The sequence below is a fragment of the Phyllostomus hastatus genome, unplaced genomic scaffold (genome assembly GCF_019186645.2).
Source record: "Phyllostomus hastatus isolate PE091 unplaced genomic scaffold, TTU_PhHast_1.1 phas_scaffold_39, whole genome shotgun sequence".
NCBI classification, from domain to species: domain Eukaryota; kingdom Metazoa; phylum Chordata; class Mammalia; order Chiroptera; family Phyllostomidae; genus Phyllostomus; species Phyllostomus hastatus.
The window spans coordinates 30,878,100-30,891,887 of record NW_025334028.1 but is presented as its reverse complement, the minus strand read 5'-3'; the positions used below and the strand labels follow the sequence as shown (position 1 = coordinate 30,891,887).

At 41.5% G+C, this 13,788-nt stretch overlaps 1 protein-coding gene across 1 annotated transcript in view; it reads left to right on the top strand.

Annotated features, from left to right (window-relative positions):
- Window positions 1-4,531, top strand: part of CFI (complement factor I) — a 45,561-nt gene extending 41,030 nt beyond the window's left edge. Inside the window, exons 14-15 of the mRNA XM_045820221.1 lie at window positions 2,676-2,780; window positions 4,209-4,531. Of these exons, the coding sequence (XP_045676177.1) occupies window positions 2,676-2,780; window positions 4,209-4,426 (323 nt within the window). The 3' untranslated portion in view covers window positions 4,427-4,531. The remainder of the gene's footprint in view (window positions 1-2,675; window positions 2,781-4,208) is intronic.
- The last annotated feature ends 9,257 nt before the right edge of the window (window positions 4,532-13,788 follow it).

The following is a 13,788-nucleotide window of genomic DNA, read 5'->3' as shown; positions in this document are numbered from 1 at the left end:
GAGTCTTCCATCGGAAACCTGCTGGAAACCAGAGACTAAGGGATTCCTACTAAAGTATCTCCTACTTCCAAGTTAGGCCCTTAGGGCAAGGAGCAGGACATTAAAGAGTGGAGAATGGTTCTGCAGGACAATCAGGAGCTATTCAGCATATTCCCAACACACACTTATTCTTTTTCTTGAAATATAGTAAAACTAATCCCCAATATCATATAATTTCACCTACGAATACTCTAGTAAATATCTTTACCAGGTAAGGTCTTAAAAAATTTACTACTTTTCATACCCAAAACAATGAAAGTGGTTTGGCAATGTCATCTAATAACCCGCACTTGCTTAATATTCCTCAATTATTTACAACGTAGTTTTAAAATCAGATCATTTCCATTGGGATCTAAACAAAGTCCACATGTTGCACTTGGTGGCTATTTTTCTTAAATCTCTTTTAAACTAGGATAGTTATTCTTTTCTTCTATTTAAATATATTCATTAAAGAAAATGGGTCATTTTTATTTTAAAATTTCCACACCTTGCATTTGGCTGATTGTGGCATTGAACAGGTTCTCCTATTCCATGTATTTTCTATAAATGGTAGCTATGTTCTTATGCATTGGTTTGTTTATTAATCAAATATGGTTTAACACTTTTATTGAGTCCTTATTATATGTCAAGAATGCTAACATGCTAGGATTTTACTGACTAAAACTTTGGACCCAGTCAAAAAATGGGATGAAGAAGCAACAAGGTTGAGAGACAAAGGGCATCTCTTAAGGGACTTACAGCTCTCAATGGATTCCTCCCCCCCTCTTTGGGAACCATCGGGCATGGATGCTACCATCACACAGCAGAATGTGACAAGTGCCTGAAGAGCTATACAAAACAAGAGTTCAGGGGAGGGAGCAATCTCCCAAGTCATTAAAAATTTCTCATTTGGTACAAGAACTTTCCATTTTAAAGGGCTCCTCCTGAACTAGGGGAAACAATAAATTGTTAATTTTTAAAAAGCTCTTAGGAAGGTAGCCAGCCACCTTGAGACTAAGTTGAAGTAGGACTTGAAGGAGAAAAAAAGAAATGCCAGAATTGCCATATACTTTGGTGGATTTTTGTCTCCGTCTGCATCCCAGAAGAGAATATTAGTTCTAGAGAATATTAGAACCTTGGGGTGGCAAAAAAAGTTCATTTGGTTTTTTCCATATGATGGCTTATAGTGCTTAGTTGTCTTTAACTTCATTTGAAACAATTTTGTTAGATGGTATTGTGACAGTTATCATATCAGTGTACATTTAAAAAAATAATATCAAAATTAGTGAATTTTTGTTTGGCCATTTTAATATTGAAGATGGAAGAAAATAAGCAACACTTTTGGTGTATAATGCTATTATGCTTTATTATTTTAAGAAAGGTAAAAATGCAACTGAAATGCAAAAAAAGACTTGTGCAGCATATGGAGCAGGTGCTGTGACTAATCGGACGTGTCAAAAGTGGTTTGCAAAGTTTTATGCTGGAGATTTCTTACCAGACGATGCTCCGTGGTCAGATAGACCAGTTGAAGTTGATAACGATCAAATTGACACATTAACTGAAAACAATCAACATTATACCATGCTGGAGATAGCCAGCATACTCAAAATATCCAAATCAATAGTTCTTGGTGAAAAGGAAAAATGTCTTGTTTTATGGAGAAAACGATTTGGTCTCTTTGGCCTACACAATAAGGTGTGCTCATTACAGCGTTAGGCTCTGTGGGGTTGTTCTCTCAGGATAAGCCAGAGAGATCTCTGGCTCCAGGTAGTTTTTAGGTTAATTGAGAAGGTAAGTCATTTGGCATAAGATGTTTAGTGTATGATTGAATTACCGAGTGCATGGATTAATTGTATCATTTTTTATTAAGCAACTACTGTGCGTTAGTGTGAGGCTGGGGGCCGTGCAGCAAGGAACAAGCCAGGCCTTGCACCAGCCCTCCTAGAGCACTAGAGCTGCTGAAAGCTGGGAAAAAGGAGTAGGGGAGCTGGGCAAAGAGTCACTGTTCTCCCTGAGACATCTCACCCTGTATTCTTGGTTTTTTTCTCATCTTCCCCAGACTGTGGATCTGCAGCAGTACCTGATCCTCCTCTTTCCTGGGTTGCAAATGTCCAAGTCCCAAATCTCTAACTTAAATGTAAAGGAAATCCTAAATCCTCTTCAGTCACTTTCAGATCACTTAGAAGATGGAGTTCCTCACAGACACAAAAAAATGCATACATGCCCATAGCTTTGTATTTTATTTTAACTTTTTACATTAAAATGCTGTTTTCAATTGAACAAGCACTTTCAAGGAAATAAGGAACTTTAAGAAAATAGGAGCTATTTCCATGAGAAGACCCTGATCCCTGATTCCTCCCCAACTCCCCCACAGACTAGGCAATCAGAGGGTGGGAGTTGACCTCACTCATCTCAGCTCCGGACTAAATGAGTGTGACTTCAGAGCACCTCCTGACCATTTTTAGTAAGACGAATACAGAAAGTGGGGATATGAACAATGTATGGTTAAACATGTTAATGAATTATCCTCAAAAGTATTTAAGAATATCTATGTTCTTATATCTTCCCAATGGTTTGCTAAACTATGAGACTAAGTATTTATTTAGATTTCTCATTTGCGACTTCTAAATATCTATTTGTTTTCTCACTTTGTTTAGATAACGCAAAAGTCTATTCACTTCGTTGGGGTGAAGTTCGCCTAATGCCTAACTGCTCTAAGTTTTACCCAGGTCGCTACTTTGAAAAAGAAATGGAATGTGCAGGTAAGTACTACATGGTTTCTCTGATACATTTTCATACATACTCCCTAACAAACGTGTCTCCTCCACCCCACCAAATTAGCACCCTTGCTCTGGGTGCTAAGCTTTGGTGGGTGAAAGAACCCTTTCATTTGGCCTTCTGGCTGTTGCATTATCCAACTCCTTCAGTCCCTTCCCTTTAGTTCAAGTTTCCTCATTCTCATACTAAGAGGAAAAATCTTCCCTGGGCTATTTTACAGCAGTATAGCAAGGTGACTACAACCACGGACCCTGGAATCAGACTGCCTGGGTTTTTAGCCTTGTTTTTACCCACTAATACTCATATGACCTTGAGCAAGGTTCCTTATCTGCAAAACTGGGGATCTTAATAGATGTGGAAACTGAGGTGCAGAGAGTTACCTAATTTGCCCAAAGTCTTGCAGACAAATGGTATGTCTGGGCTGAAAACCCAAACTTCTTCCAAATAAAACCCCAAATGATCTCATTTCAAATGTATACAATTGGAATTAAGTTCTCTCTCCTGGGAAGTCCCGTTGCACTTCTTACAATACCTGCCACTGTCCCCTTAGTTATCATAGTGATGCCAGTGCCCCTACCTAACACAACACAGCAGTTACTACTTTGGGTGGGGACCCAAAGGCAGCCTACCAGTCAGGTAGTACATTAACGACGCTTTATTGAAACCACCTATAAGGAGTGTATTATAGAAAGAGTTATTGACATCCTGTAAATGCTTGGATACTGTGATTTAAAAATCTTAGAAAATCGTAAGAGTGAGAAGAAAGTAAATAGACCCATTTCCTGTGCCCTCCCATCTTAAAATGGAGTTCAGGATTACAGAGACAAAGGGAAGAATAGCACAAAATCTACCAGGAGGCAATATCACAGTTAAGAGGACAAGCTGTGAGGTATGGCTGCCTAAGTCCAGGCTCTGCTACTTAGTATCTGTATGGTCTTGGGCAAGAGGTTAATATTTATAACCTCTCTATGCTTTATTTGTCTCATTTTAAAATAAGGGTAATAATGATACCTACCTCATAGGGTTGTGGTGAGGATTAAAGCATGAATGTGTAATACATTTAAGCACTCAATAAGCACTAGGTATTCCTATGGCTTTCCCACTCAGCATTTGATGCTACTCTCAGAATGCAATCTCATCGTGGTATATACCTACATAAAGTAGAGAAAGCAGAGAGAGTACTTGCTCAATTTAGAGAATGAATAGAAGACAAAGTATTTTCTAACCTGCACGCTACAACTCCATGGGCCCAGCAGGGGCCTGCAAGGGAGAGCAGGCATTCCTTCCTGTTAGGGAAGTGTGAGAAGCAAAGTCGTTACACTCATTTTGGAGAAGGCAGGCAGGCAGGTAGCATGGTGGCCTTGACAAATGCAAGTAAATGTGTGGTTCTCTTTTTCCCTTGTCTTTCTCAGGTACAGATGATGGTTCCATTGATGCCTGTAAAGGGGACTCTGGAGGCCCCTTAGTCTGTAATGATGCCAACAACGTGACTTATGTTTGGGGTGTTGTGAGCTGGGGTGAGAACTGTGGACAACCAGAGTTCCCAGGCGTTTACACCAAAGTGGCCAATTATTTTGACTGGATTAGCTATCACGTGGGAAGGTCTCTTATTTCTCAGTACAATATATAAAACTCTCTTTTTCCTACTTTTTTTCTCTCAGCACCTCCATTTTAATTGAAATGACACTGCACAATTTGTACTTCTTCAGAAAATAATAAAACAAATTTTACTGGACATTTTTAAAGGTCTCTGTAAAGTCTATGCCATATTGGAATTTTGCTGTATAATCCTCAGATAAATGTTTTAGTCAACCACACGTGTTCTGTGTATTATAAATGTGATTAGGTTATCTCTTCATAGTAGAGTGATATATTGAGAATACTAAAGGTATAGCTAGTTGAGTGACACAGGAGTCACGTAAGCCTACTTTCCAACCCTAATTCTACCACCTACTAATTACTTGCATGTGAGCAATATATTATCTACTCTGTGTCTCATTTTCCATCTTTAAAATGAAAACTGGAATTTTGAGAAAATAAAACTACATATTGAAATAAAATGTTCTGTATAGTACCTGTCACAGTGAAATATCTGACCTCACAGTCTTCGTCTCATTTCTCCTCTTTAAGAATGAAAAGTTCTCAAAAAATTTGTCTCTAGTTCCTCATTTCACAAGTTCTCCTTGACCCTTTCTTTAACTGTCTCCATAGATGACACAATACAACCACCGACCTTCAACCTCCTCGGTGTCAAAGCTCACAGACAACCCCTCAGGGCACCTGGCCTGCTGCCTCCCTGGATGCTGGTCTCAGCCCCCTCTCCAGCCCCTTGCTTCCAGTCACTTCTCTCTTTTTGCACTTCTTTTTGACTGGTGACATCATCTAGACTCAGTTTCAAATCCCACCCACAGTCCAATGACTCTCAAATCCATTATCTCCAACCATGACCTTTCCTAGAACTCTGGACTTAACATCACCAATTTCATAGCATTTCGAAAGAAACATGGCCACCCCAAATCTCTGTGCCTTCTTAAACCTGTTCCTCCCTCCTCAGTAAATGGCACCAACATCGACGCAGGGCTCCCCTGTGGAGCCAATGTACAGTAGGCACCCAGGCTCTCTGTGTCACAGGACCCTGCTTTAATCTCACCATAGCACTTGTCATCACACAAGTGATGACGAATTTCTGTTTTTCTCTCTTTTTCTACCTCTTCCCATTCTACTGTAAGACATGTGAGAAGAGAGGCTGTGTTCTCTGTGTTCCTTCTGTCTGCATCCCTATCATTTGATTCATAGAAGGTACTTGGTGAATAAACATTAGCTGCTTTTATTTATTTATTTTTACTTATTGATTTTTAGAGAGGGAGAGAAAGGGAAAGAGACAGAAAGAGAGAGAGAAACATCAATTTGTTGTTCTACTTATTTATGCATTCATTGGTTGATTTTTGTATATACCCTGACTGGGAATCGAACCCACAACCTTGGAGTATGGGGATGACTCTCTAACCAACTGAGCTATGTGGCCAGGGCCTACTATTATTTTTTTTAAAGCTATCATCACCTTGAAGGCAGAGGTATATTTTTTATATAAATATTACCTCCAACTCCCAGGGTCTAGTCCTGGATAGAGCCCAGCTGTTTTGATAATAGAAGTGCCTATATCTACATATATGCCAAAATTGGTTACTGTGCAATTATTTTTTCTTTTTAAAAATTTTAGTAAAATACACATAAAATTTTTACCATTTTAACCATTTTGAAGTATATAGTCAGTGGCATTAAGTACATCCGCATTGTTGTGTACCCTTCTCCATCTCCAGAAATTTTTTGTCTTCCAAAAATGAAACTCTGTGCCCATAAACCATAACTCCTCCCCTTCCATGCTGCCCAGATTTTTAATTCCTTTAGTCATTGAATGCAAGAGAGTGGTTATCTATGGCCATGTAAGAAAGAACTCTAAAATAGTCATTTAAATAACAGTGGCTTATTAGTTTGCTCCTGTATCTTGGGGTGAATGGGGCAGAGCTGGGCAGCTCTTCCATCCTCTCATGCAGTCGCTGTCAGACAGGGCTGGGGCAAGGGTCATCTCTAAGGCTTCTTCACTCATGGATCTGGTTGCCTGGGTTGGGAGGACTCAGCTGGGGCTTTTCAGACCTTTCCCTATGTGGTCTCTCCACAAGGGCTCTCAACATGGTTACTTGGAGACACCCGATTTCTTACATAGCACCTGACAAGTGTCTCAGGAGAACCTACAGATCCTGCACAGCCTTTCTAAACCTAGCCTTGGAAGTCATTTAGCCTTCCATCACCAAGATCTGACCAGGTTCAGGGGGAGGAGATCTAATTCATCTCTTGAAAGGAGGGGTATCAAAGAATTTGTAGCATATTTTAAAACCACCACTTTGTCCAGATCCAGCAAACCTGGAACATGTGGCACCTTAGAAGATATCTGTGTAAGACAAAAAGACAGAAATACTAAGAGCTGCAAGCTGGGAAACTCAGCATATGGGGCACTCTCAGCTGATCTAGGAAGAAGAGTCAATGTGGCACCTTGAAGGACCAAGCCAGTCTGCACAGTGGCCTGGGCCCCGGAGTCTCAGCAGCAGGGTGGACTAGGTCTGGGTGGAGGCCTGAAGCAAAGAGCTAGCTTCTGTGTAGTGGTTCCATGTGGGAGAGACTCAGAGCAGCAGGAGTGGATGACCTGGCTCCAGGGCTCTTCCAGTTTAGAGGTCTGTGTGAGGGCTCCTAGTTGCAGACAAACAGAAGCCAATCTCTTTGGTTTCATGAAAACTTGGTTTATTTAAAGATATTATGCAACTCACAGAATCTTCAGGAAAGCCAAAGAATTAGAGGCAGTTCATCTGGGAATAATGCTCAAACACTGCTATAGGAATGCTTATCAGAGCTGCCACTACCTCAGGTCCCAGGTACCAGGTTAAAATTGTACTGCAGAGGCTGGGCACTGGACACTGCTGCTTGCCCTTCAGCCACGGCTGCTTCTGTGAGTTAGCATGGTCCTCGGCAATGGTGGTCAACGAACAGAGCTCACTAAATGTGGAGATCTGCCATCATCTTATACTTTTAACACTGGCCTCAGAAATTACCATCTTATGAGGGAGACGTAAAAAGAGATTATACACCTGTACTTTGCCAAGTGTGATGGTGAGAAAAACTCGAAGGAAACTTACAAATCAGCCTGAAGTATCAAAGGTTTCCCCATAGGTGGGTTTAATCTGACTTATGGAAGAACTTTCCAGGTAGATGCAATTGCAAAGGTCTTGTGGATGAAGGAGCCAACAGCACAAGAAAATGGAGAGCTGTTTGGTGAGACCAGAGCCCACGGTGTAGCTGAGGCCCTGATGAGGGAGAAAAATCATGATCGGGGAGAGTATCCTGCCCAAGAGCTGGCACCCCTGAAGGCCTTTGGAAAGCTCATGCTGGAGGCACTGAGGAAGATGGACAGGAGGAGAGTGAGACGGGGTACGGAAAAGAGTCAAGAGACTATTGGACTAATCCAATGGAAAATGATGAAGGTACAAACTGAAGCAGGGTACTTTTATTTATTTATTTTTAAAAAATGACATTTTATTGATTATGCTATTATATTTGTTCCAATTTTTCTCCCTTTTGCCCCCTCCACACAGCACCCCCCATTCCCTCAGGCCATCCCCACACCATTGTTCATGTCCATGGGTCATACACATAAGTTCTTTTTCTACTCCATCTCCTATACTGTACTTTACATCCTATGGCTATTGTGTAACTATCAATTTGTATTTCTTAATCACCTTACCTCTTCACCCATTCTCCTACACTCACTCCCATCTGGCAATCATTTTCTTAAATAAGTCCTGTTAACATTTCATATAATAATGGTTTGGTGATGATGAACTCCTTTAGTTTTCTTATCTGGGAAGCTCTTTATCTGCCCTTTGATTCTGAATGATTGCTTTGCTGGGTAGCACAATCTTGGCTGTATGTCCCTGCTTTTCATGACTAAATATTTCTTGCCAATCCTTTCCAGAGCCTGCAAATTTTCTTTTAAGAAATCAGCTGACAGTCTTATGGAAACTCTCCTGTAGGGGACTAATTGCTTTTCTCTTGCTGCTTTGACGATTCTCTCTTTATTGTTAACCCTTGGCATTTTAATTATGATGTACCTTGGAGTGGACCTCTTTGCATTTATCTTGTTTGGGGCTCTCTGTGCTTTCTGGACTTGCATGTCTGTTTCCTTCACCAAATTAGGGAAGTTTTCTCTCATTATTTTTTCAAATGAATTTCTGATTCCTTGCTCTTTCTCTTCTCCTGGCACCTTATCAGGTGAATGTTGGAACATTTGAAGTTGTTCCAGAGGTGGCTTCCACCATCCTCATTTTTTGAGGGGGGAAGGGTTTGGATTCTTTTTTTTTCTTGTTGTTCTGATTGGTTGTTTTTTCTTTCCTTACTTATGTTCCAAATCATTGATTTGATTCTTGGCTTCATGCACTCTACTGTTGTTTCCCTGTAAATAGTTATTTATTGCAATTAGTGTATATTTCATTTCTGACTGGATCTTTTTTATGCTATTGAGGTCCTCACTAAATTTATTGAATATCCTTATAACCAGTGTTTTGAACTCTGTATCTGATAGATTGCTTATCACCATTTTTAGTTCTTTTTCTGGAGTTTGGATCTGTTCTTTCACTTGGGCCATGTTTCCTTGTCTCTTCATTATGGCAGCCTCCCTGTGTTTGTTTCTATGTATTAGTTAGAGCTATTATGGCTTCCTGTCTTGGTAGCATGGCCTAATGTAATAGCTGTCCTGCAGGGTCCAGTGGCACAGCCGCTTCCCCTTTCACTCAAGCTGGGTACTCAAGGTGCACCCACTGTGTGGGTTGAGTACACCCTCCTCTTGTAGTTGAGTTTTGATTGCTATTGGCAGGTCAATGGGAGGGATTTTCCCAGGTAGCTCAGCTACAAGGACTGGTTGTGACCTCTGACCACCAACCTCTGCTTTCCATGGAGGATCTGCGTGCAGGGGCAGGATGGTGGTGCTCCAACATTGTCTGTAGCTGTCCACTGAGTGTGCAGGCTCTGGGGTTTCCTGGGTGGTGCAGGTCAAGGTCCACCCCTACCTCTGTTCTGCCCAAGGTGTCCCTGCATGGGCTATAAAGCAATCTGAGATGGCTGCTACCTGTGCTGTGTATGGAAGTTCCCAGGCAAAGCCAGTTGTAAACATACATTGGCTGCTGATAGTGCCAGGCCTGGGGCCACTTAGCAAGTGGTTAGGGATTGGGGGCTCACTGAGGTTGGCTGTTGCTTGTTTGAGAGGATTTAGGAAGTTGTGAAGCCTGAGCCAAGACCAGCCATTCAAATGGAAAAGCCACTGTTAACAGCTTGGGTGGACCAGTAAGTTGGGTGGGACAGGGCCTCAGGGGATCTCCAGGGTGGGGCAAAGTGTTGGACAGGTTGATGGCATCTCAGATATGGCCCCTACCATATCTGAGGGTCTGTGGCTCTTGGGGGGTGGGGCAGGGTTTAGAAGAGGGACAATGCCTCTCAAAGCAGAGTACTTTTAAAGAGAATGGCACTGATTCTAGATATGTTAAGGAGGGGAAATAAGTGGCACTGGGACCAGAAGAGATGACAAGGCACTAGGGAGGAAGAAGTGAGTCTAGGATAACCCCCAGGTTTTCTCTTGGATAATCATGTTATTGGCATCACCATGCAGAAATAAAAGTAAGAGAGGAATAAAAGTAGGTTTAGTTAGTTAGGGGTATTTTGAAGCTAGGCTGACTCTGGAAGCCCAGAGAAGATGTGTCATCATGTACGGTAGAAAATATGAAGCTGAAAATCAACCAGAGGTTTGGAAGTAGCTGGAAACTCTGTCTAGAATAACCACACTCCTGAATTTATCCTGATGGTCTAAAACCCTGTAGTCTCACTCAATGGGTTCCTTTCCATCTTCTCCAGTGCTTCCCCTCTGTGTAAAGTAATCTCACTTTCTACACACAAGGATCATTTGCAAACCTCTCCTCCTAGTTGCTATGGTCCGAGTGTTTGTGTCCCTCCTAAACTCATGGGAGTATTGAAATCCTAATGCCCAATGTGATGGTATGAGGAAGTGGGGTCTTAGGTCTTAAGGGTGAATCCCTCATGAATGGGAATAGTGTCTTTGTAAAAGAGATGGCAGAGGTCCCACACCTTTTCCACCATGTGGGGACCCAGCAAGATGTCAGTAGTTTCCAACCAGGAAGAAGGCCCTCCCAGAAACTAACCATGCTGGCATCTTGATCTTGAATTTCCAGCCTCTGGAACTGTGAGAAATAAACTTCTGCTGTTTATAAGCCACCCAGTCTGTGTATTTTGTCAGAGAATCCCAAATGCACAAAGATACTGATCTAATTTGCCTGATGGTAGACATTCCCAAGCGGAGAGCCATTATCTTCAAGATATCATGAGACCAACCGTTGCTCACAGATGTGGTACAGCCATCTCTTGTCCTTCCCTTCAACCACAGCTTGAAAGTTATTCATGCCATTGAGTTTTGTAGGCAGTAGCTGGAACCCAGCATTTATTTCTCCTTAATTAGAATCCCTTTTAAAAAACTAACCTACCAGTCTTCACACTGGGCAAAGCTTGATTGTTATGACTGGAATTATTTCACCACATGACATTTATTTTCATCACAACAACACTGCTGAGATCATTCAGTGAGATGTTGGAAAATACTAAAAAACAGAAACTGCCTTGATAATTTGCATTTTGTTGATTTTGTGTGGTTTCAAATAACACAAAAGATTACATAATATTCTAGTTTCCAAGTATTCTGAGTTAATGTTTTACATTAAACCCAATAAATTTTGCATTCTCACCTCATTAATACAACCATGTTCCATGATGATCCATGTACAGGGAAGGAACCACTAGGGACTTCTAGAGGGGTATCTGACTGATTCTCCTTATAATTGCACTATATAGAAAACAGAGCCTGGTCTCAGCCACCCAGATCATCACATTCCAAGGCACCCATTCAGACAAAAATGAGCACACAGCATGTTTTATATGTTCATAATTTTGTTTTGGTAATATTGACTGCAATTGCATCTCCCCATTCCCATGACTACAACTGTGTTTTGTCCCCAGCACTCATTGAAACTTGGGTTGTGAAGTTCACCAAATAACCTCCACATTACTAAAGCTAGTGATCAATATCCAGTCCTCCACTTCCTCCATATCTGCTGCACCGATGGCTCTGTCTTTCTTAGACATCTGGGACACAGCCCTGTCCTGCTGCACTGCTGCTCCTGCTCAGTGTCCTTCACCGACTCTTAGCTCCTTCCAGCAAGTTGGACCTTGTTCTGCTTCTCTTTACACACTTGCTCTTTAGAGGATTGCATCTAGGCCCATGGCTTTACAAGTCATTTCTATGCTGGTAACTTCCAAATTTATTTCTGGCCCTTATCCCATTTCTGACTTAAAATAAGCTTCTCAAACATGTCTGAAATTAATTTCGTAAATTTCCCCTGTAATCTGTTCCTCTGGAATCCTCATTTCAGTTAGTGAGAACATGCTATCGTTCTAACCACTCGGGGCCAAAACCCCACAGTCCTCCTTGATTCCTCTTTCCCTCAGGTACCATAACGAATCCATTAGCAAATCCTGTTGGCTCTACCATCAAGTCAAATCTAGAATGTGACCACCTTTCACAGTTCCACTGCTCCCTCCCTGGGCCAAACCACAAGAATGTCCTTCCTAGTTGACTATGTCCTAACTGGCTTGCTGGGCAGCTCCTGCCATCCACAGTCAAAGCATTTATAGACACACTAGCCATGTGCCAACTATCCTGTTGATAGTGTGCTAACAGACTATTGGAAGACAGCAACCAATAGTCTGTCATAATAATAACAGACTTTGCTGATTGGATGAAAGTGTGCCTGTAAAGGAGGCTCTTTTTGAGCATTTTATACTAACAATTGAGGAAGAAAAGATGGAGGTGGATCACCTAGAAGAAGGCATATGACTTGATCAATCAGGGCTGGCTTCATGTAGAGATGCACAAGGCCCCGAGCTCAGAAACCTTCCACACTTACTCTAATGCTCTCCTGTCATCACCTTCACATTCATTATTTTTTAAAAGATTTTATTTATTTTTAGAGAGGGAAGGGAGGGAAATAGACAGAGAGAGAGAGAAACATCAATGTGTGGTTGCTGGGGGTCATGGCATGCAACCCAGGCATGTACCCTGACTGGGAATTGAACCTGTGACACTTTGGTTCACAGCTTGTGCTCAATCCACTGAGCTTCGCCAGCCAGGGCTACATTCATAATTTTGAACAAGGGCCTCACCATTTTTATTTTATAGAGTCCTGCAAATTATGTAGCTGGTTGTGTGGTCAGTGCTGAATGGTATCTGATGAAAGGAAATGAGAGGAAAAAGCAAATCTTGGAATTAGTGCAGGAGAACAACAAATATCTAATGACTGAATATGAAAAAAATAAAAAATGTGGCTCCCGATGATGTGGCTCTGATTGAGTACTGGCCTGCAAACCAAAAATGTCACTGGTTCAATTCCCAGGCAGGGCACATGCCTGGGTTGAGGGCCAGGTCCCCAGTTGAGGGTGTGCTAGAGGTCACCTAACAATGTATTTCTGACACATTGATGTTTCTCTCCCTCTCTTTCTCCCTCCCTTCCCCTCTCTCTAAAAATAAATAAAATCTTTAAAAAATAAAAAATGAAGCTTAAAAAATGTGAAAATAAAACTTTGAATCTTGTTTTCTGGATAGATTGTGGTGATTCCCATGCAAAACACAGTGGAAAAGATTTGTTTGAGATAAAAAGGGAACAGCTCAATGAGCCTGAGGAACAAGAGTTTGAGAATTTAATCCCTACAGAAAGACGCGAGACAGAGAGGACTATGCCCAAGTCCTCAGAAAAGAGGCTGAAGTTAAGATACTAGAAATTAGATTAGATCATCAAGGAGCAAATACATAGAGAAAAGAAAAAAAAAGAGGCCTTCTGTAACTAAGAGCTGGAATGAGGTTACCTTACCACATTCTTTCTTTCCTATTGAGAGACTTATTCATTACCAGGCAGTTTTTCTGAAAAACTAGGAAGAACCAAGCCTAGTTTAAGGGTTTTGATAGTGGTCCTAGAAGGGACCTCCAGTCCAATATCCACATTTCAGATATGAGAAAACCAACACTTCAGAAAGCTAAAGAAGGTAATTCTACAAATGTTTCCATTTCCGAATTGTTGAAATGTGCTGCTGTCCAAAGTTAAAGAAAATTAATCTTTGGCAGTTGTGACAGTAGAAAGAGGCCTTGGTTTGACGTGATATTCTCAAGTGACTTCTCTGCACCTCCGTTCCTCCAGTGAAAGAGAATACCATCCAGTCGCATTTCTCTTCTTCTTCCACAATGGTGCCAGCTAATCACAGTCCCAGGGCACCCTGCTGAAGGTCTGAGTCCAGCTGGGTCCTGGGATTGGGCTACATCCATATGAAGAGAGG